The 25317-nt window shown below is 41.8% G+C and overlaps 1 protein-coding gene across 5 annotated transcripts in view; it reads left to right on the forward strand.

Annotated features, from left to right (window-relative positions):
• Positions 1-224: 224 nt before the first annotated feature.
• LOC106580561 (protein patched homolog 1) overlaps positions 225-25317 on the forward strand; it is a 164229-nt gene continuing 139136 nt past the window's right edge. For 2 of the 5 annotated variants that reach the window (XR_006760918.1, XR_006760917.1), the window contains exons 1-2: positions 226-841; positions 2015-2207. Coding sequence is in view for 1 of the 5 variants with exons in the window: in XM_014161750.2 (XP_014017225.2) it covers positions 683-841; positions 2015-2207 (352 nt within the window). In the remaining 4 variants the exon portion in view is untranslated. Of the gene's footprint in view, positions 842-2014; positions 2208-25317 lie in introns of all 5 variants that reach the window. The other 3 variants (XR_006760919.1, XR_006760916.1, XM_014161750.2) reach the window with 3 other exon arrangements.

The raw sequence follows: 25317 nt of genomic DNA on the forward strand, positions 1-25317 counted from the left end.
CCTTGTGAAAAACCACAAACTCCAGTCTTGGTTGCGCGCAAACGCACAAGAGGGCTGGCTTTCTGAAATGCTCCCCTGAAGTTTGAGACGCACACACGAGGGTTGTCGACTTGGGTGGTCGCTCTACTTTAGTGAGCTGTTGCTAAGCAGCTAATAATAGTCGTGTTTGCTGAGTAATTTTTGCCCTTCTGGAACCAATCAGATCCGAGAAAATCCGGCCATCTGACAGCCCTAAAGGCGGGATTTCGATTATTTTCGCTTTTACCCCTCCTCCTCTGTTTCCAAATGGAGAAAGGTCTTTTTTCTCCTCTGTTGAATCTCAGAGTTCGCGGTGTCTCGCGGCCCAAGAGAAGACCACATAGAACACACAGAATGCTACGACCATCGAACGTTCCAAGCCTCCGTTTTGTAGATGGGGATGGCTTTTTCCACTTTGCCGTTTAAAATAAATACCTTTTTTTGAAGAGAAACGCTGAATGTGCAAAGCGGTGGAGACCTCTGGATCACGAAATGTTGGGATGGAAGGCGCAGACTTTGACTCGCCGTGTCCAACAGCAGTATGAAGTACTTTACGGGTGTGAGATCACCGAGAGTGAAACTGTGTTGCCTTGGGACATTACCACACGCTTTCGAGGAACTATTATAACGTGGAAAAGCAGAACCAGCGCGAAGTCTCCGCAACATGGCCTCGGCTGCTAATGCCTCCTCTGAGCAGGAAAACAGGGACCCCGATCGGCCGAGGATAACGCGGAGGAACTATCGCTCAACAGCGCCTGATTTGGAGTATTTGCAGCGGCCAAGTTACTGCGATGCAGCTTTCGCCTTGCAGCAAATATCCGAGGTGCTTATTATTTGACATGTTTGAGTGAAATGATATGGCTATGGTTCTACTATAATGAAACTGGCCAACATTGTCAATTCGCTAGGTAACGGGATAGAAGACGGGCAGGGGAGAGGGGTTGGGGTGTTGCGCGATGCCGTGTAATCTATGTTGTGATTTGCTATTCAATTATAATTCACTTTTCTCGCGTTTAGACTATTTCTGATCCATGTTTGGAATATAGGCTACACATATTATATAGGCTACATTAGGCTACAATGTTTAAATAACGGTCGCGCAACTAGGCTACACAGTGAGGGCTATTCACTACTTTTGCACAATTAAAATGTACATAACAGTTTAGACCTATGTGTTTTCGCACTGATCGAACACGATTTTAACTGTCCATGCGTCTGCACCATGTTATCTTTACTGGGGGGTCGTTCTCTGTTCTCTTCTCTAATGCAAAAATCCATGTGGCTACCCTCTTCCGTTCACAAATATTGTCGTAGCCTAACTCCCTCGGTGATGGCTACTCCACTCCCCAACGCAGATCACACACGCAGCTCTACGGGAATGGAATTGTGTGGTGTGTGATTTTGCTGTAGAGTAAAAACTCACGTGAACCTTTTGGGGGATTAATAGCATCATTCGATACAATGTATTGCAAAACGGCTTGCGCTGTGCTACAATTTGTCACTGACTGTCCGCAAGCCATGCTGCGCTTTCCACTCTTGCCGGTGTATGTGTGGTAAAAACAACAAAGTAACGGACTGTAGTCCTGTCGTCCAAAACCGGTGCTTACGTCGTTGGCTCGTGAACTATCTCTTTCCTTCCTCCACGTAGGAGGTCCAACCACTGCCTTTTTTGGCCAGAATAACAGGACTACTCCGAGGTTCTTATTCAGAACAGTAAACATTGATGTACCATATTGAACACACTGCAGGTGTACAGGATAGCCCACGTTAACATATTCCCATCAGGCCCCCAATCAAGTATGGATCTAGAACAACTGGCATGCTAATTGTACTTACCATACCAATGTAACAACACATTTATTAACATGTAGTTTATTATATGATAACCATGATGTCCTCTCCACATAACACTACATTCAATTGATCAACAATTATAAATATTTGATGCTCCCAGCACTTGTTTAGGGAGTAATATGCGGGATTTCTCTTGTCGCAGGGGAATGCGACTGGAAGAAAAGCACCGCTGTGGCTGAGAGCGAAGTTTCAGAGACTCTTGTTTAAATTGGGCTGTTACATACAAAAGAACTGTGGAAAGTTTTTGGTTGTGGGCCTCTTGGTATTCGGAGCTTTCGCTGTTGGTTTACGGGCAGCTAATCTGGAAACCGACATGGAGAAACTCTGGGTAGAAGGTAAGAAAATGTTTTATCATTTTGGTCATTTTTCATGTTGAGTCGTTTGTTTTTCCTGTTGAGAATAAGCTCATGTCTGGGAAGGATTGGGTGGGGTGGAGAGGGATGAGGGGTCTTCCAAACAAGCGGAGGTTGTTTATTGTATAGCAGTTTGGCAAGGGGCCAAGTCTAAATTTGAAAATATTTGTATTTCGTTTCATGTTATGGTTTTTGTTGCTTTGGATACATTGTTGTTGAGTGTAGATGCGCAAAGAAAGTGCACAGAGTATTTCAACATTTTTCAACATTTCAACATTTAAAAGGAAAATTGTTATAAAATTCATGAGATGTTTTGGAGAGAGGAAATTTTGTCAAAGCCGCCATTTTGTGAGTGTGTGTGTGTGTGTGTGTGTGTGTCTGCCTGCCCCCAGCAGTTGAATGTGATCCGCGCACAGCTCGGAGACTGTGTGTGGTCCCGTTTTGGACAGCTCTCAACTTTCCAAGAAAGATTTGTCTCTGGCTGAAAGCGGAGTGCGGACAGAAACGCATGTGTACAAAAGTAGACCATCTGAAACTCAAGGTTATGCTATTCGTTTACGAAATCCGTTATGTAGAATAAGTGTATTTTTGTTTGAAAGGGGACTTTGAGTATGGGTGGTGATTTTGGGGAAAGGGGGAGGGGCAGCGTTTTTTTTCTTCCTTTGATCTGCATTCCAGTAGTTTAGGACGGTGGTAGCCTACATTTGAGTCACGTATGGGTCATCAATTCACTCACTTTTGAAATGTGAGCAGTTTGAAAGAGATCATAATTAGGATTTATGATTGAAACGTTATTGCCATTAGGCCATGGTTGTTTACATAATATATTTCTGAAGAATCTTTAGGCTCAGCCTATGCTCATTAGGCTACTATAGCGACATGTGAACAATCATCCCAGCAGATATTTTTTTACAGATTTCTCCCTCCTATAGGCTGATGCAAGCCAGTTTGGCTACTGAGGGTCACTCAAGCTCTCAAAGTTACCCTTTTCTGGTGCCATTCGGACATAAGCTATAGACTAAACCTTAAGTTGTGTGTCAAGACTAAAGTATATTATAGCCTACTAGATACAGTTATTTTAAATAGTAATAATTTATTACTGTGTAATAATATGCAATATTATTTCAAAGCATGTGGATTTTATTAACAACATATTGTCTAATTAATCCCTTTAATGTCAATGTCCAAATCTTTTTCCTTTGCTAACTATCCAATGGCTACTCTTATAGTTGACTGTAGGGTTGGGAGGAATCCAGAAACCTTCCTTCTCTCATCCCGGGATTTACGGTATTACCGATTTAGTACACAAGGGGGCTGCAAAACAAATCTAAAAAGCCCTTTGGGAATGCTAACAAAATTTGCACAAGTAACAGCGAATTTCTGTGGAGGCTGCTAGCTAAATATGCTAACGATCATAAACGAATCGCAAAGACAGGAAATCCAGCTCATAAAGTTATACAGTACCAGTCAAAAGCTTGGACATACCTACTCATTCAAGGGTTTTTACCTTTATTTTGACTATTTTCTACATTGTACAATAATAGCAAAGACATCAAAACTATGAAATAACACATATGGTATCATGTTGTAACCAAAAAAGCGTTAAACAAATCAAAATATATTTTATATTTGAGATTCTTCAAAGTAGCCACCCTTTGCCTTGATGACAGCTTTGCACACTCATGGCATTCTCTCAACCAGCTTCATGAGGTAGTCACCTGGAATGCATTTGAATTAACAGGTGTGCCTTGTTAAAGTTAATTTGTGGAATTTATTTTCTCCTTAATGCATTTGAGCCAATCAGTTGTGTTGTGACAAGGTAGGGGTGGTATACAAAAGACCAAGTCCATATTATGGCAAGAACAGTTAAAATAAGAAAAGATAATCATTACTTTAATACTTGATGGTCAGTCAATAAGTACAATTTAAAGAACTTTGAAAGTTTCTTCAAGTGCAGTCGCAAAAACCATCAAGCGCTATGATGAAACTGGCTCTCATGAGGAAAGGAAGACCCAGAGTTACCTCTGTTGCAGAGGATAAGTTCATTAGAGTTACCAGCTTCAGAAATTGCAGCCCATATAAATGCTTCACAGAGTTCAAGTAACAGACACATCTCAACATCAACTGTTCAGAGGATACTGCGTCAATCAGGCCTCCATGGTCGAATTGCTGAAAGAAACCACTACTAAAAGACACCAACCACTACTAAAGGACACTGTGTTTCTTGGGCCAAGAAACATGAGCAATAGACATTAGACCGGTGGAAATCTGTCCTTTGGTCTGAGTCCAAATTGGAGATTTTTGGTTCCAACCGCCATGTCTTTGTGAGACGCAGAGTATGTGAACGGATGATCTCTGCATGTGGTTCCCACCGTGAAGCATGGAGGAGGAGGTGTGATGGTGTGGGGGTGCTTTGCTGGTGACAATGTCGGTTATTTAGAATTCAAGGCACACTTAACCTCTTGGGGCTAGGTGGGACGCTAGCGTGCCACCCGTGGTGCACTCCATCAACAGCAGGTGCATTTCAAGAGCGGCAAATTTGAATCCAAATAAATGTCAAAATTCAAATTTTTCAAAAATACAACTATTTTACACCATTTGAAAGATAAACATCTCCTTAATCTAACCACGTTTTACGATTTCAAAAAGGTTTTACGGCAAAAGCATAAATTTAGAGTATGTTAGGACAGTACATTTACAAGAGTTGTGTGTAATGTTTTGTCAAGTCAAAGACAGGGTCACCAAAACCATAAAACCAGCTAAAATGATGCACTAACCTTTTACAATCTCCATCAGATGACACTCCTAGGACATTATGTTAGACAATGCATGCATTTTTAGTTCTATCAAGTTCATATTTATATCCAAAAACAGCGTTTTACTATGGCATTGATGTTGAGGAAATCGTTTCCCTCCAATAACTGGCAGTCAAGTCAGCGTCACAAATTAAATAATTAAAATTAGAACACATTGGTAAAATATTATATTGTCATTTAAAGAATTATAGATTTACATCTCTTGAACGCAATCAACTTGCCAGATTTAAAAATAACCTTACTGGGAAATCACACTTTGCAATAATCTGAGCACTGCGCCCAGAAAAATACGCGTTGCGATACAGACTAGACGTCATGTTGGGGAGATCTAAAATCGAAAATACTATGTAAATAATCCATTACCTTTGATTCTCTTCATCAGATGTCACTTCCAGGTATCACAGGTCCATAACGAATGTAGTTTTGTTCAAAAAAGCTCATCATTTATGTCCAAAAATCTCCGTCTCGTTAGCACATGATGTAAGCCAGCCGGACTTCTCGTCATGAACGAGGGGAAAAAATATATTTCCGTTCGTTCAAACATGTCAAACGTTGTATAGCATAAATCATTAGGGCCTTTTTTAACCAGAACATGAATAATATTCAAGGTGGACGAATGCATACTCTTTTATAACGTATTGGAACGAGGGTACCCAACATGAACTCGCTCGCCAGGTGTCTAATGGGACATCATCGTTCCATGGCTCTTGTTCGGTCAGATCTCCCTCCAGAAGACTCAAAACACTTTGTAAAGGCTGGTGACATCTAGTGGAAGCAATAGGAAGTGCCAAAATATTCCTAAGCCCCTGTGTCAATGGGATAGGTTTAAAGTCAATACAACACATCAGGTATCCACTTCCTGTCAGAAAATGTCTCAGGGTTTTGCCTGCCAAATGAGTTCTGTTATACTCACAGACACCATTCAAACAGTTTTAGAAACTTTAGAGTGTTTTCTATCCATATATAATAAGTATATGCATATTCTAGTTACTGGGTAGGATTAGTAACCAGATTAAATCGGGTACATTTTTTTTATCCAGACGTGCAAATGCTGCCCCCTAGACCCAACAGGTTAACCAGGATGGCTACCACAACACTCTGCAGTGATACGCCATCCCATCTGGTTTGCGCTTAGTGGGACTATGATTTGTTTTTCAACAGGACAATGACCCAACACACCACCAGGCTGTGTAAGGGCTATTTGACCAAGAAGGAGAGTGATGGTGTGCTGCATCAGATGACCTGGCCTCCACAATCACCCGACCTCAACCCAGTTGAGATGGTTTGGGATGTGTTAGACCGCAGAGTGAAGGAACAGCAGCCAACAAGTGCTCAGCATATGTGGGAACTCCTTCAAGACTGTTGGAAAAACATTCCAGGTGAAGCTGGTTCAGAGAATGCCAAGAGTGAAAAGCTTTCATCAAGGCAAAGGTTGGCTACTTTGAAGAATCTCAAATATAAAATATATTTTGATTTTTTTATCACTTTTTTGATTACTACATGATTGTGTTATTTCATAGTTTTGATGTCTTCACTGTTATTCAACAATGTAGAAAATAGTCCAAATAAAGAAAAACCCTTGAATGAATAGGTGTGTCCAAACCTTTGAGTGGTACTGTATATTTTTTGAAAATCATCAAATAAATTGTTTCAATGGTATTGACGGAATTGAAAAACCATCCTGTGGCTATTTCCAATTTAGTTACAGTAAGGGAGTGTTAATAAAGCACAGCTACATAAAGTGGTTTCTTCTTTCCTGGACCTATCCTAATGTTGCACAGCTCTATGGTACTTCACACACAAGCCTGTCAGCTGAGTCTTGCTGGCAGATGGTCAACTACACATCTACACGTCCACTACAGCACAGGCTTTTCAACCGTTACTATTTCCCTACATTCTGTTATTGTTTTGTTGTGTCAAGGTGTTAGAACCCAGGGTCATCTACTGTAAATAGTTTAGCCAAGTGTATTGTGATGACTGATGGCTGAGGTTTGCATGTGCACACACTAGTGCATGAGAACACACACACACACACACACACACACACACACACACACACACACACACACACACACTTTTCCCAGGTCAGGAACTGAGGGTTTCCAGATGCTAGTTGGGAGATATGTGTTTTGTTTAGATTAGACTGCACAGCTGAGGGATAGATTAGTACTGCCTGGACAGTGGAGGGCTGCTCTAGGCTCGGCTCAGCACAGGGGGAACTGTTGCCCAACGTCAATGTGAAGAGGGGAGAAAAGGTAGGGAGGAAATGGTATGAGAGGAAAAGAGCAGAGGAGGAGACAGGAGAGGAGAAGAGATGGAAAGAGAAAGGAAGGTATGAAAAGAGGGGAGGAGGAGAGAGGGCGTCTGTTTATGTTTCATTTGGACCCGTTCCTCTTCATGCGACCTCTCCATGACCCCTCCTGGGAGCTCTGGCCATTAGGACACACACACACCATAGCATATCTCTCATTGGAATTGAGTGGAGTTGCATGGGTGATCTCATGCTGTATTTCATCACCTGCTATGTTTATGGTTCATCCTGCTAGGTCAGTAGTTTATTACTGCAGCTCTTCTTATTCAAAGAGAATCACATTCATCAGCCTTGGTTAGGGTTTACTTTCTTCACAAAATAATTTCCCCAGTATCCATTAACACTTAGACTACACCCTCACTTAGACACAGGACATTGTGTTTCAGTCATATTGAGGGATGGACAGTTGAATCAAAATGTTAAAAATAGAAATAGTAGAATGATGTGGCTGTGTCATCCAACAGGCATAAGCAACAAATATTTGGTGCTCTTTTTTTCCATCTTTGGTGCTGTAACGGCCGTCTGATGGAGTAGACCAAGGCGCAGCGTTGTTAGTGCTCATCATGAATTTATTTGATCTGACCACTGAAAACAAAGAAACAGAAACCGACAGCCAAACAGTTCTGTCAGGTAAGAATTACTAAACAGAAATAATCCACCCACAAAACCCAAAGGAAAACAGGCTACCTAAGTAGGGCTCCCAATCAGCGACAACGATGTACAGCTGTCCCTGATTGAGAGCCATACCAGGACAAAACAAAGAAATACAAAACATAGAAAAAAGGACATAGAATGCCCACCCTAGTCACACCCTGGCCTAACCAAAATAGAGAATAAAACCCCCTCTATGGCCAGGGCGTGACAGTTGCTCTTTGTGGCAAACAGGTTGATCTCTTGACTTGGCAGAAAATGCATAGATAAATGTGTTTATAGATCAAATGAATATTGAGGGAGCTGACCTTATACGTAATAGAGGTAATTCAAGCTGTGTTTACATTGATGAGACCAGGGACATGAAGTGACCTGCCTGAACAGGAAGTAGTGTTGTGGTGTGTTCTCTTTTTCTCTACTCCTCTTTTTCCAATATGGCTGCGAGAACACTTTTATCTCACTGCCATTCAGAAAGATCAGCAGCGTTTTAATATCACCAAACCCATAGTGATTTTCTTAATCTGATATGACAAATTTCCCTCTAGCAGAGATGTGTCTGAGTAGAGAAGAAAAGGAAGAAAACACCCTGGCCTTCTTCATGGTTTGAAAGTGGAGACACCCTGGTCATTCTGGATTAACACAAACACAGGCCAAATTGTTAAGAAAATACCAGCCCCGGCTGAGTCTAATTAAAACAGTATGGCGTAAACATGGGTCTTCCTGTAGGGTGCCCCTGACTAGCTCTCTGAGAAGAGAAGAGAGGAAAGGGCTGGGGTATACGGAGCTAGGCTTTGACATTGGAAGAGGAATTGGACTAAAGCTATAGGAGCTATGGTATGGACCTGGGGGTTAGGGACAGGAGAAAGGCTTTGGTATTGGGCTATGGTTAGGGGCAATGTGGTGTCAACATTGGCCTTCTTGTAAAGCGGCCCCTCCCTCGATGGAGCTGCGTTCTGAGAATGGCTGGAGTTTAGGGGCTGGAGTTTAGGGGCTGGAGTTTGGGGCTATGGTTAGGGGCTGTGGTGTAGGGTCAGTGCTGTTCTTTTTGGTTGAATTGGGAAAGGAATTGTGTGTTGGGGCTGAGGACGTTGGTGTGTTATGGGACTGAAACTGGAGCTGGGGATAGGGCTGTGCCCAGAGTGTAGACTGATGGAGTTAGGGCTGCAACTAGACCTACACTCTTAGAAAAAAGGGCTCCAAAAGGGTTCTTCGACTGTCCCCATAGGATAACGTTTTTTGGTTCCAGGTTAAACCCTTTTTGGTTCAGCGTAGAACCTTTTTGGGTTCCATGTAGAACCCTCTGTGGAAAGGGTTCTACATGGAACCCAAAATGATTCTACCTGGAACCAAAAGGGTTCTACCTGGAACCAGTAAGCCAAATAACCGTTTTAGGTTCCAGATAGCAGCTTTTTTTCTAAGAGTGTAGGGGAAGGGGGTTGGGATGAAGCTGGGGCTAGGTAGTGTAGAGCAGGGCTTCCCAAACCCCTTCCAGCTTTGGGGAACGTCCTGCATGCCTGCCATGTCTATTTCAATGGGCACAAGCACTGTTCATGACACAAGCGGTTCACACCCCTCTTGTTGGCGGAGAGAATTTAGCAGGGTTTCCTGCAATTTTACACATTTCGTCATGGGGTGCAAAGAAAATGTTGCAGTTTTAAACATAGTTTTCTTGCAAATCTATACATTTTGTCATGTCTAATGTGTATTCATGTGATATTTGAGTAACAAAAAAATGACAATATATATGGGCAAAAAATGTTTTTTAAATAAAGTTTGCTGACATAGGCTCTCTTATGTATGCAATGACGAACATGACTGTAACGTCTGCCTCCAACTCACACTCTCAAACACATAGATCCCCTGAACGCAGATCACTCTCCAGATCCCAATCACCTGCATTCTGATCACCTGTTCACACACCTGTATGTCATTTACACACACTATTTAGTTCAGTTCATTGCACCCCCTCATTGTGAGGTATTGTTTGTTTTTGTCCACATTCTAGTCGGAGTGCTATTTATTTCCATATTAGACCTCCTGTGTATTGTAGTTTTTGGCCATCCTCACTAACAATGCCTTTTTGCCTATTCCCTGCCTGTACTTTTGCCTATCAGATTTCCTGTCATCAACCTCTTGCGTGATCTCCCGGACTATGTTATTAGCCTTTTCCCTGCCTGTACTGTTACCTTTTTGGAGTCCCTGTGTATGATCTTCTGCCTGTCCCTGGACCCAGCTACCAGCCTCCTCCTGTGGTCCTTTACTAATAAACACCCGCTGTGCCCTGCGCTTGAAACCAGCTCTCTGTCTCCCCTGCTGTTCATTACAATGACAAGAGGAACTGATGATGCACTACCCAATTTCTAAATTGCACCTTGTGCATTCTACTATTACAACTTTCAAGAGTAAGTTTAAAGCCGAACTGAGTTCCTTAAAATACACTACCTTTCAAAAGTTTGGAGTCACTTAGAAATGTCCTTGTTTTTGAAAGAAAAGCACAATTATTGTCCATTAAAATAACATTAATGTGATCAGAAATACAGTGTAGACATTGTTAATGTTGTAAATGACTATTGAAGCTGGAAACGTCTGATTTTGAATGGAATATCTACATAGATGTACAGAGGCCAATTATCAGCAACCATCACTCCTGTGTTCCAATGGCACGTTGTGTTAGCTAATCCAAGTTTATCATTTTAAAAGGCTAATTGATCATTAGAAAACCCTTTTGAAATTATTTTAGCACAGTTTAACTGTTCTGATTAAAGAAGCAATAAAACTGTCCTTCTTTAGACTAGTTGAGTATCTGGAGCATCAGCATTTGTGGGGTCGATTACAGGCTCAAAATGGCCAGAAACAAAGAACTTTCTTGTGAAACTCATCAGTCTATTCTTGTTCTGAGAAATTAAGGGTAGTCCATGTGAGAAATTGCCAAGAAACTGAAGATCTCGTACAATGCTGTGTACTACTCCCTTCACAGAACAGTGCAAACTGGCTCTAACCAGAATAGAAAGAGGAGTGGGAGGCCCTGTTGCACAACTGAGCACTCAGTTTTTCACAATCCCTGACATTTAATCCTAGTCAAAATTCCCCGTCTTCTGTCAGTTAAGATCACCACTATATTTTAAGAATATGAAATGTCAGAATAATAGCAGAGATAATTATTTATTTCAGCTTTTATTTCTTTAATCAAATTCCCAGGGGTCTGAAGTTTACATACTCTCAATTAAGATTTGGTAGCATTGCCTTTAAATTGTTTAACTTGGGTCAAACGTTTCGGGTAGCCTTCCACAAGCTTCCCACAATAAGTTGGGTGAATTTTGGCCCATTCCTCCTGACAGAGCTGATGTAACTGAGTCAAGTTTGTAAGCCTCCTTGCTCACACACACTTTTTCAGTTCTGCCCACACATTTTCTATAGGATTGAGGTCAGGGCTTTGTGATGGCCATTCCAATACCTTGACTTTGTTGTCCTTAAGCCATTTTGCCCCAACTTTAACTTCCTGACTGAAGCTTTAACTTCCTGACTGATGTCTTGAGATGTTGCTTCAATATATCCACATCATTTTCCTACCTCATGATGCCATCTATTTTGTGAAGTGCACCAGTCCCTCCTGCAGCAAAGCACCCCCACAACATGATGCTGCCTCCCCCGTGCTTCACGGTTGGGATGGTGTTCTTCGGCTTGCAAGCCTCCCCCTTTTTCCTCCAAACATAACGATGGTCATTATGGCCAGTTCTATTTTTGTTTCATCAGACCAGAGGACATTTCTCCGAAAAGTATGATCTTTGTCCCCATGTGCAGTTGAAAACCGTAGTCTGGCTTTTTTTTATTGCGGTTTTGGAGCAGTGGCTTCTTCCTTGCTGAGCGGCCTTTCAGGTTATGTCGATATAGGACTCGTTTTACTGTGGATATAGATAGTTTTGTACCGGTTTCCTCCAGCATCTTCACAAGGTCCTTTTCTGTTGTTCTGGGATTCATTTGCACTTTTTGCACCAAAGTACGTTCAACTCTAGGAGACAGAATGCGTCTCCTTCCTGAGTGGTATGACGGCTGCGTGGTCCTGTGGTGTTTGTATTTGTGTACTATTGTTTGTACAGATGAACGTCGTATCTTCAGGTGTTTGGAAATTGCTCCTAAGGATGAATCAGATTTGATGAGGTCTACAATTTATTTTCTGAGATCTTTGCTGATTTCTTTAGATTTTTCCATGATGTCAAGCAAAGAGGCACTGAGTTTGAAGGTAGGCCTTGAAATACATCCACAGGTACACTTCCAATTGACTCAAATGATGTATATTAGCCTATCAGAAGCTTCTAAAGCCATGACATAATTTTCTGGAATTGTCCAAGCTGTTTAAAGGCACAGTCAACTTAGTGTATGTACACTTCTGGCCCACTGGAATTGTGATACAGTGAATTGTAAGTGAAATAATCTGTCTGTAAACAATTGTTGGAAAATGACTTGTCATGCACAAAGTAGATGTCCTAACCGACTTGCCAAAACTATAGTTTGTTAACAAGAAATTTGTGGAGTGGTTGAAAAACGAGTTTTAATGACTCCAACCTAAGTGTATGTGAACTTCGACTTCAACTGTGTATAGACACACACACTAACAAAAATATAAACTCAACATGTGAAGTGTTGGTCCCATGTTTCATGAGCTGAAATAGAAAATCCCAGACATTTTACATCCAACAAAAAGCTTATTTCTCTCAAATGTTGTGCACAAATTTGCTTACATCTCTGTTAGTGAGCATTTATCATTTGCCAAGATAATCTATCCACCTGACAGGTGTGACATATCAAGAAGCTGATTAAACAGCATGATCATGGAGAGAGAGATAGAGTCTCTGCTGAGAGTTTGAGAATGTAATAGGAGTGTTGTGCATGTCTGTGTGTATTTGTCACTGTGTCCGTGCATGTGTGTGTCTGTGCACGTGTGTGTGTGTGTGTCCATACAGTGAATGTGTCTCATTTGACTCCCATCCCTCCAGCAGAGGGCAGTCAGATTTAATCAGAGTTATATTTCTCATCTATCAATGTTTATCAGCATAGTCTCTCCCATCTATTGCTGGGGAGTCTTATGGATCAGCTTGGCTTTTCACAGCAGGTTGTCCTATTTGGGTGTGTGTGTGTGTGTGTGTGTGTGTGTGTGTGTGTGTTCTTTGGAAAAGTTACCATGCCTTGGCTGTGCAGCAACATGACTGGACGTACAGAGAAATGTTTGTGTGCTGTTGATGCACCGTTGCTCTTATGACGACGAATTCGTCAACAGATAATGTTATGTAGACAAGCAGTGGTGTTTCCTCCCATAGCAGTGTGATGCAGTTCAGTTGGTTAGCTTGTTGTTGTGCTGCTTGTTTAGGCAGGGTACTGTAATGCAGGGTGACTATCAAATCAAATCACATTTTATTTGTCACATGCGCCGAATACATCAGGTGTAGACCTTACCGTGAAATGCTTACTTACAAGCCCTTAACCATTAATGTAATTTTAAGAAAATAAGAATTAAGAAAATGTTTACTAAATAAACGAAAGTAAAAAAAGTAACACAATAACAAAAACAAGGCTTTATTCAGGGGTACTGGTGCTGAGTCAGTGTGCGAGGGTACAGATTATTTCAGGTACTTGTGGTAATATGTATGTGTAGGTAGGGGTAAAGTGACTGTGGAAAGGGCCTTGTCAAACGTTCATGTGGACAGGGGAGGAGGAGGGAGAGAGAGAGAGGAGGAGGGAGGGAGAGAAAGAGAGAGAGGCAATAGGAAGCGGTTGAGAGAGTGAAGACAGAGAAGAGAGAGAAGAGAGGAGGAGGGAGATAGAGAGGAGGGGGAAGAAGGAGAAGATAGAAGAAGGGAAATAGAAAGAGAAGAGAGACTCATGGCTTCTTCTCACGGGATTGTGGTGATGGTGTTCCTGATTGAATTATCCTCCTTTTGATGTATATAGGAACACACACACACACACACACACACACACACACACACACACACACACACACACACACACACACACACACACACACACACACACACACACACACACACACACAGTCCCCTCTGTTTTGCTTCTGAGTGAGTTAGGAGCTAGTTGAATGGGACTGGCATGACAGGCTATTTCTGTTAACCTCTCTCTGCAATCCTATCCTCTTCCTCTCCTTCTCTCAAAGACTTCTCCCACTCACTCCCGCCTCTCTCATTTTGCAGGCACAAGCAATCAAACATGCACAAGTGCGGGCACAAACACACATGATTGTAGCCTAATTGCACGGCAACACACGCATTGCGCTGCATGTGCACGCGCGCACACACACGCGCACACACATGTTATGATCTTCTATGCGCGTGGGGAGCAAAAATTTATTTCCATTCAAAATCCTATTTTCCCTAACCCCTAACCCTACACCTAACCCTTAACACTAACCTTGACCCATATCCCAAACCATGAACCTAATTCATAACCCTAACCACTAACCCTAATTCTAATTCTAACCCTAAATCTATCCCCTAACATGCTGACCACACTGCTCGCATAACGTGCGCGAGCGTAGAAAAATAAATGTACACATACATGTTATTCAATCATTGCATCCAAACTGCTCGCGCACGTCAATGAGCGTCTGAAGAAGAAGAAGAAGCCTGAAGAGAGATTACTGGAAACTAACTCAGTTTACCCTTTTATCTGTGGATTCATTGTCAGAGTAGAGGACCTTGTGCATTTCAGGTAAAATAACAACCCAATGTTTAAATCCCAGGACAAATTAGCTAGCAACAGCAAGCTAGCTAGCTAAATTGGCATGAATATTTAATGCTTTTCGACCTGTCCCTAAATGAATATAGTTGGTTCAGAGTTAGTTTTGGTATTTCAACCTGCGTGTCCTGATCGCGTCTAGTGTGGATGGACAAAATTAACATGCGCACGCAGATGCGCGTGCCCAGTCTAGTTAGTATATAAGCTTAAAATAGGGATGTGGGAAATGTCCCTAAGAGGGCCAATTTTCCTTGTTTTGCTATCCTTGTGGGGACTTTTGGGGATTTTAGGTCCCCACGGGGATAGAACCCCCCCCCCACACACACACACACACGCATACACATTTAAATGTGGGCTCCATTTTCTTTGTGTTTATCAGTTGACTCCAAACAGGATTAAGCCGTCAGTAGAATAACATTCCAGCATGTTGTGTTAAACTTTACTAGTTTATGAAATGTGCAGATGAGCTGGAGAAGGACTTGTCTGAGTTAGTGTGCACTAAGGTTTGGTTCTCTTTTTAAAAGTTTTTAAAATTAAATATTTTAAAAGAATGTTTATTCCCAATGATTTATATGGTGAAATAAAGGTTAAATACACTTTAAAAGTTACAACTTTAGTGTGTGTGTGCGTGTGTGTGTGTGTGTGCCATAGGAATGGATGCTCTCCCATTCACAAACAACCTCCTGAGATGCCTCCAAGCGCTGTGTTTACATTCTGCATTCTTTCAGATGCTCTTATTCAAAAACCAGAGCCCTGCGAATGACCGACCACAAGAGACTCCTCCAAAACTCCCCTTCCCTGCTTCTCTCAATCCAATTCAATTCAAGGGGCATTATTGGCATGGGAAATATATGTTAACATTGCCAAAGTAAATGAAGTAGATAATATACAAAAGTGAAATAAACAATACAAATTAACAGTAAACATTACACTCACAGAAGTTCCAAAAGGATAAAGACATTACAAATGTCATATTATGTATATATACAGTATTGTAACGATGTGCAAATGGTTAAAGTACAAAAGGGAAAATAAATAAACATAAATATGGGTTGTATTTACAATGGTGTTTGTTCTTCACTGGTTGCCCTTTGCTTGTGGCAACAGGTCACAAATCTTGCTGCTGTGAGGGCACACTGTGGTATTTCACCCAGTAGATATGGGAGTTTGGGTTTGTTTTCGGGTTTGTTTTCAAATTCTTTGTGGATCTGTGTAATCTGAGGGAAATATGTGTCACTAATACTGTCATACATTTGGCAGGAGGTTAGGAGGTGCAGCTCAGTTTCCACCTCATTTTGTGGGAAGTATTCTCCTGAGAGCCAGGTCTTCCTACAGCGGCCTTTCTCAATAGCAAGGCTATGCTCATTGAGTCTGTACATAGTCAAAGCTAACTTTAAGTTTGGGTCAGTCACAGTGGTCGGGTATTCTGCCACTGTGTACTCTCTGTTTAGGGCCAAATAGCATTCTAGTTTGCTCAGTTTTTTGTTAATTCTTTCCTTTGTGTCAAGTTATTATCTTTTCGTTTTCTCATGATTTGGTTGGGTCTAATTGTGTTGCTGTCCCTCTCTCTCTCTCTCTCTCTCTCTCTCTCTCTCTCTCTTTTAGCTCCACCTCTTTTCCTCTCTGCTGAAAAGGCCTCTTTACTCTAACCCCTCCCCCTCTCCCCCCCTCCTTCCCCAGAATGCCAGATGTATTGCAGAGTGAGGCACAGCAATGTAAACACACAGCCCTGCCATGACAGTCAGGGTGGTCCACCCTCCCTCCTCCTCCTCTTTCCTCTCTTTCCCCTCCTTCCCAGTGCTGGTGGACAGAGGGGCTGGGAGTGCGAGGAACAGCAGAGAGAGAGAGACTATTAAAGAATACCAGAACCCACTGTGTTCTCCAATTACATTGAATGAACTACAGGACAAAATACAAACCCTCCAACCCAAAAAGGCCTGTGGTGTTGATGGTATCCTCAATGAAATGATAAATTATACAGGCAACACATTCCAATTGGCTATACTTAAACTCTTTAACATCAGCCTTAGCTCTGGCATCTTCCCCAATATTTGGAACCAAGGACTGATCCCTTCAATCCACAAAGTGGAGACAAATTTGACCCCAATAACTACCGTGGGATATGCGTCAACAGCAACCTTGGGAAAATCCTCTGCGTTATCATTAACAGCAGACTCGTACATTTCCTCAGTAAAAACAATGTACTGAGCAAATGTCAAATTGGCTTTTTACAATATTACCGTACAACAGACCACGTATTCACCTTGCACATCCTAATTGACAAACAAACCAAAACAAATGCAAAGTCCTCTCATGCTTTGTTGATTTCAAAAAAGCCTTTTACTCAATTTGGCATAAGGGTCTGCTATACAAATTGATGGAAAGGGGTGTTGAGGGGAAAAACATACGAGGTTATAAAATCCATGTACACAAACAACAAGTGTGTGGTTAAAATTGGCAAAAAACACACACATTCCTTTCACAGGACCGTGGGGTGAGACAGGGATGCAGCTTAAGCCCCACTCTCTTCAACATATATATCAATGAATTGGCGAGGGCACTAGAGCAGTCTGCAGCACCCGGCCTCACCCTACTAGAATCTGAAGTCAAATGTCTACTGTTTGCTGATGATCTGGTGCTTCTGCCACCAACCAAGGAGGGCCTACAGCAGCACCTAGATCTTCTGCACAGATTCTGCCTGGGCTCTGACAGTCAATCTCAGGAGGACAAAAATAATGGTGTTCCGAAAAATGTCCAATCGCCAGGACCAGAAATACAAATTCCATCTGGACACCGTTGCCTTAGAGCAGGTATTCCCAAACTAGGGTACGGGAATGCGCAATGCTGTCGGGGGTACGCCAATTAAAAATGTGATTCACATTTTAAAAATAAAAAAAAAAACACAAAAAATATATATAATTTCTTCACATTTTCAAACATTTTCAAACATATTTTCCAACGGGCCTAAACATTTGGGTGATGTTTTTTCTCTCCTGAATGATGAATGATTCTGGGATTACAGGGACTTTCCGCAACTATATTCAATGTGCGGGACAAAATTGAGGCTATGATTAACCCTTTCACACGTACCATCACACGGGGTGTGATCGTTCTACAGTGGTCCCTGAAGCGTACGATCACACCCCGTGTGATTAGAACACTCATTTAGAACGCTCATTTAGAACGGCCAGTTTCGAATGACGCAACAATCAACATTTGAGCTGGCCACACTTTTTTCAGAAACTATTTACACAAACAGTCCTTACGTAAACTATACCATGAATTAGCTAATAGCAATTACTATGTACAATTAATCACATCACGGGTGAGCTCACCGTTGATCAAAATAATTGAGTAAAACACTTTCTAGAAATTGAAAGTAATCCGATGATTAGTTTCAGCGCGCAGCTGGCCACACTTTTTTCAGAAACTATTTACACAAACACAGTCCTTACAAAGTTATGTCCAGAATGTGAGCAGTTTATTTTTGGATGCAATGTTCAGATATTCACAGAAGTATCTATAGCATAACACAATCATCCTAACCGGAAAAATGTAGGCTACATTTGTCCTAGCGCTGAGGAAAGATTGACGCAACACAAGCGGTCATATTTTCTAACTCTCGGCTGACATAAACTACACTATGAATTAGCTAATAGCAATTACTATGTACAATTAATCACATCACGGGTGAGCTCACCGTTGATCAAAATAATTGAGTAAAACACTTTCTAGAAATCGAAAGTAATCCGCCGATTAGTTTCACCGCGCAGCCATGCTTTTTTACCTCACAGACAACGAAGATAATAAGAGAAGACAAGATGAGTTGTTGAAGGGGTGTGGTCTACCATCATTCACATCCCACATTCACTTCCTGAAGTTCTCAAAAAATGAGTGAACCCTTACTCACCTCATTTTGTTATAGCATCTTTGGTCCGACAGACGATCAAGTGAAACCCAGAATGCATTGTATGTCAACAAACATGGCTCCATACACATAGCTGGAATTAGCTTAGCTCATCATAATCAGTACAACCTTCAAAACATTATTTTACACACATACTATGCGCCCTTTACAATTTATGCAAAAATCGGAACGCATGATTTATCACGGGTAATTGAAAAACGTACATAAAATAGTAAATATATCAATAATACCACACAAAACATTTTCTGATAGTGATTTATTGATACAAATTGCGCGTTTAGGCAGTCAATCACGGTAACCTCTCACTCCCACTCTGAGCATTCAGTGTTGTTGTTTATGTAACAATCACATCCTGGAATGGAGAGAACGTTCGAACATCACGTGCATAAAAAAACTCATGCTGGGGCGACCGTTAGAGATATTTGGAACTCACGCGTGAAAGGGTTAAGAAGTTGGAGCTCTTCTCTGTCTGCATTAACAAAGACAACACACAGGTCTTTCCATCATTGTATGATTTTTTTGTGTGCAAATTAACTCAAGCTTACGGACAATGCCAAATGTGTTATAGCGAAGCACCTGAGTGAATTGGGTGCGCAATTATGCAGGTACTTTCCCGAAACGGATGACACAAACAACTGGATTCGTTATCCCTTTCATGCCCTGCCCCCAATCCACTTACCGATATCTGAACAAAAGAGCCTCGTCGAAATTGCAACAGGCGGTTCTGTGAAAATTGAAGCCACTGCCAGATTTCCTTATTGGGCTGTGTTCAGAGTATCCTGCCTTGGCAAATCACGCTGTTAAGACACTGATGCCCTTTGCAACCATGTACTTATGTGAGAGTGGATTCTCGGCCCTCACTAGCATGAATACTAAATACATGGCATAGACTGTGTGGAAAATTATTTAAGACTAAGACTCTGTCCAAAACAACCCAACATTGCAGAGTTATGTGCATCCTTTCAAGCACACCCTTTTCATTAACCTGTGGTGAGTTATTCACAATTTTCGATGAACAAATAAAGTTTTATAGGTAAGATGGCTAAATAAAGAGCAAAATTATTTATTATTGTTATACACTGCTCAAAAAAATAAAGGGAACACTTAAACAGCACATCCTAGATCTGAATGAAAGAAATAATCTTATTAAATACTTTTTTCTTTACATAGTTGAATGTGCTGACAACAAAATCACACAAAAATAATCAATGGAAATCCAATTTATCAACCCATGGAGGTCTGGATTTGGAGTCACACTCAAAATTAAAGTGGAAAACCACACTACAGGCTGATCCAACTTTGATGTAATGTCCTTAAAACAGGTCAAAATGAGGCTCAGTAGTGTGTGTGGCCTCCACGTGCCTGTATGACCTCCCTACAACGCCTGGGCATGCTCCTGATGAGGTGGCGGATGGTCTCCTGAGGGATCTCCTCCCAGACCTGGACTAAAGCATCCACCAACTCCTGGACAGTCTGTGGTGCAACGTGGCGTTGGTGGATGGAGCGAGACATGATGTCCCAGATGTGCTCAATTGGATTCAGGTCTGGGGAACAGGCGGGCCAGTCCATAGCATCAATGCCTTCCTCTTGCAGGAACTGCTGACACACTCCAGCCACATGAGGTCTAGCATTGTCTTGCATTAGGAAGAACCCAGGGCCAACCGCACCAGCATATGGTCTCACAAGGGGTCTGAGGATCTCATCTCGGTACCTAATGACAGTCAGGCTACCTCTGGTGAGCACATGGAGGGCTGTGCGGCCCCCCAAAGAAATGCCACCCCACACCATGACTGACCCACCGCCAAACCGGTCATGCTGGAGGATGTTGCAGGCAGCAGAACATTCTCCACGGCACCTCCAGACTCTGTTACGTCTGTCACGTGCTCAGTGTGAACCTGCTTTCATCTGTGAAGAGCACAGGGCGCCAGTGGTGAATTTGCCAATCTTGGTGTTCTCTGGCAAATGCCAAACGTCCTGCATGGTGTTGGGCTGTAAGCACAACCCCCACCTGTGGACGTCGGGCCCTCATACCACCCTCATGGAGTCTGTTTCTGACCGTTTGAGCAGACACATGCACATTTGTGGCCTGCAGGAGGTCATTTTGCAGGGCTCTGGCAGTGCTCCTCCTGCTCCTCCTTGCACAAAGGCGGAGGTAGCGGTCCTGCTGCTGGGTTGTTGCCCTCCTACGGCCTCCTCCACGTCTCCTGATGTACTGGCCTGTCTCCTGGTAGCGCCTCCATGCTCTGGACACTACGCTGACAGACACAGCAACCCTTCTTGCCACAGCTCGCATTGATGTGCCATCCTGGATGAGCTGCACTACCTGAGCCACTTGTGTGGGTTGTGGACTCCGTCTCATGCTACCACTAGAGTGAAAGCACCGCCAGCATTCAAAAGTGACCAAAACATCAGCCAGGAAGCATAGGAACTGAGAAGTGGTCTGTGGTCTCCACCTGCAGAACCACTCCTTTATTGGGGGTGTCTTGCTTATTGCCTATAATTTCCACCTGTTTTCTATTCCATTTGCACAACAGCATGTGAAATTTATTGTCAATCAGTGTTGCTTCCTAAGTGGACAGTTTGATTTCACAGAAGTGTGATTGACTTGGAGTTACATTGTGTTGTTTAAGTGTTCCCTTTATTTTTTTGAGCGGTTGGCCCTGGGTTCCTCCTAATGCAAGACAATGCTAGACCTCATGTGGCTGGAGTGTGTCAGCAGTTCCTGCAAGAGGAAGGCATTGATGCTATAGACTGGCCCACCCGTTCCCCAGAACTGAATCCAATTGAGCACATCTGGGACATCATGTCTCGCTCCATCCACCAACGCCACGTTGCACCACAGACTGTCCAGGGGTTGGCGGATGCTTTAGTCCAGGTCTGGGAGGAGATCCCTCAGGAGACCATCCGCCACCTCATCAGGAGCATGCCCAGGCATTGTAGGGAGGTCATACAGGCACGTGGAGGCCACACACACTACTGAGCCTCATTTTGACTTGTTTTAAGGACATTACATCAAAGTTGGATCAGCCTGTAGTGTGGTTTTCCACTTTAATTTTGAGTGTGACTCCAAATCCAGACCTCCATGGGTTGATAAATTGGATTTCCATTGATTATTTTTGTGTGATTTTGTTGTCAGCACATTCAACTATGTAAAGAAAAAAGAATTTATTAAGATTATTTATTTCATTCAGATCTAGGATGTGTTGTTTAAGTGTTCCCTTTATTTTTTTGAGCAGTGTATATATATATAGTACCAGTTTGGACACACCTACTCATTCCTGGGTTTTTCTTTGTTTTTACTATTTTCTAGTGTGTGTTCTCATGCACTAGTGTGTATTCTCATGCACTAGTGTGTATTCTCATGTGCTAGTGTGTGTTCTCATGCACTAGTGTGTGCACATGCAAACCTCAGCCATCAGTCATCACAATACACTTGGCTAAACTATTTACAGTAGATGACCCTGGGTTCTAACACCTTGACACAACAAAACAATAACAGAATGTAGGGAAATAGTAACGGTTGAAAAGCCTGTGCTGTAGTGGACGTGTAGATGTGTAGTTGACCATCTGCCAGCAAGACTCAGCTGACAGGCTTGTGTGTGAAGTACCATGGAGCTGTGCAACTTTAGGATAGGTCCAGGAAAGAAGAAACCACTTTATGTAGCTGTGCTTTATTAACACTCCCTTACTGTAACTAAATCAGCTAAGTTCACAGTAAACTAGGCTTGGGCTGTACACCATATATACCATGTACCAGGGTATTTGGAAATAGCCACAGGATGGTTTTTCAATTCCGTCAATACCATTGAAACAATTTATTTGAAGATTTTCAAAAAATATACAGTACCAGTCAAAAGTTTGGACACTGTCATGTGTGCTTCCTCTCTAGCCTCTAGGTCACCAGGGTGCACACCTGTCACCAGCGTTATGCGCATAATGACACTCACCTGGACTCCATCACCTCCTTGATTACCTGCCCTTTATATGTCACTCCCCTTGGTTTCTTCCCCAGTTGTCATTGTTCCTGTTTCATGTCAGTGCGCTGTTTGTGTTTCTTGTTTTGTTCATTTATTAAACGTATTCACTCCCTGAACTTTTTTCCCGACTCTCAGCGTGCATCGTTACAGACATACCTACTCATTCAAGGGTTTTTCTTTATTTTTACTATTTTCTACATTGTACAATAATAGTGAAGACATCAAAACTATGAAATAACATATGGAATCATGTAGTAACCAAAAAAAGTGTTAAACAAATGAACATGTATTTTATATTTGAGATTCTTCAAAGTAGCCACCCTATGCTTGGATGACAACTCCCCCCCAGTCTATGTCATGGAAAGAGCAGTTGTTGTTTATGTTTTGTATGTCCAACTATGTCATGTACATGTATACTCAAAGGTCTAAAGTTTGACCAATTTGATTAAACATGTGACAAAGTATTTAGCTGTTGGGCCAGGAGTTTTATTTTGGGAGCACCGTGTGTCTATGATTCCTTTTTTTTTTTTAGATAATAATTGTTGTAATGATAAAGCTACGCTGTACCGTTGTTTCCGAGTATCCTAGAGCAGGCTAAATCTGGCCCACCAAAAATATTATTTGGCCCCCCAAATTAATTATGAATATTTTTTTCCTAAACAAAAATAATAATAATTATTATTATTTAAAAAAATCTCGGACCAGAGTTGCAAAAACTCCCAAATGTCCCAAGAATAAAGTTACCCTACCTAAATAATGCAAAAGTTACATTTTATCTTCAGTCATGAGGAGAGAGAATGCAGGAGGTAGTCAACTAATAAAGGAAGCCTCGGACCATTTTGTGGTGCTGAAATGGAAAGCTGCAACCACAGTGCAATCAATAGGAGGTGAACAGCACCTGGTGCTGAAAATATAGCTGACTTGTTATGCAAGTGTTGCACAGCAACAGATGGAGAAAACCTACACCAGTCGAGTAATTCATTTCAACAATAATCTTCATTTTAATTTGACTTTACTAACAAAAAGATGGCTTAATTTGAGTCTATTTCTTCCGAGCCTATGCCTATATAACATCATTTTTCTGGCTGAGGTAGGTCATGAGGCTTAACAGCATCTTTCACAAGATTTTTTTAATGCCTAATAGAAGTGGGATTTGTTTTTACTAGGCCTACTTACAATTACAACTGGCCACAAATGTGGCATCCTACATAAAACAATAATTTAATGAAAAAAAGGCGATGTCTGTGTCTGAATGTCTGTATCGGATAGCCTGCTCCTTGACAGAACAAACAGAAAATACGATCACCTTGATACCTAAATATCCCAGGATAAGCACTCACAATAATGTTAGTATTTACTAAATACAGTCATATAGGCCACTAAGTGACTTACTCAATGGGAAAAGTTGCATTTCCCCTGACACGATCTTGTGGATGTCGCGTGAGATGGGTGTGATTTTGAAGCGCAGGCAGTCCTCGATTGAAAGCCGGTTCCTGTCGTGAGTCTATACTGAAGTGAATTCTTTTAAAGTTTGCTACAACTCAACATATTTAATTAAACAGTGATCAATTCTGACTACTACATTTGTCGTCACACAGGACCACGTGCTGACAGACCAATCACGGGCCGGCAGGCTACAAGGAGGCTCGCTCTTTGCACGTGTCTCTCAGGCAGGATGAAAATGACTTCATCGACCATATTCCTTTGCTAGTTATATCCACTTGATCCTTATAAATATTTGGGGTGCCATTCAGCTCCATTCAGCAATATGGCGCGCTTCCGGCTTCATGCGCCATCGGTAGTTTTCCATCACAATCTACTGTTTTTAATGTCTATGCCTACTTCAAGCCCAACCAGGTCCAAAGACCTGACCCATATTACCGGTGCAATATTTTTATCTTCCTATAGCGGATCGATGGGACAATTGTTTATTCATAAACCATGTCGTGGGCCGTTCTAAAACTACTTGAGCATCGACGTCCTTAACCATTTGTTTACACTTTGTTCAGTCATGTTACCTCATTGGTTAGCTAGCTAACAACCTGGTAACTTTATATCTAAACATGTAGGGGTACAGAAACAAAGGAAAGGGATAACTTCTTCAGGAGATCAATGATCATAGCAATGAATGAATGACAAATCTCTTGTTAACTAACTTGATGTTTTTATAGAGACAGTGTTCAATTTTCAACATAATGCATCTCAATAGGAAACCTAATATTCCACAAATTACTTTGTAATTTCAATGACAGTTATTGGTATTAACATTTTAGTTTTTATAATAAACTAATGTATTTACAGTGCAACATATTTGTTTTTAGGGCACAACATTTTCTTCAATTGTAGCTAGAATTCATATATGCCCAATATAGGCTGTATCTCAATGAATAAAACAATTCTATCTCTAGTTCGCTTTTTGTTTCTCAATCCAATTCAAATCAAATCAAATTGTATTGGTCAAATACACATATTTAGCAGATGTTATTGCAGGTGTAGTGAAATGCTTGTGTTCCTTGCTCCAACGACATATTTAGTATTTTGGTTTGAACATTCTGGTGCTCCAAAATGTCATGCGCGCGTGCGCACGCACGCACGCGCACGCACGCACAGACACTCCTTAGAGAGATACTGTAACGATCGTCGTGGTGGATGGACCAAGGCG

This window comes from Salmo salar, chromosome ssa20 (assembly GCF_905237065.1).
Source record: "Salmo salar chromosome ssa20, Ssal_v3.1, whole genome shotgun sequence".
Lineage (NCBI taxonomy): Eukaryota > Metazoa > Chordata > Actinopteri > Salmoniformes > Salmonidae > Salmo > Salmo salar.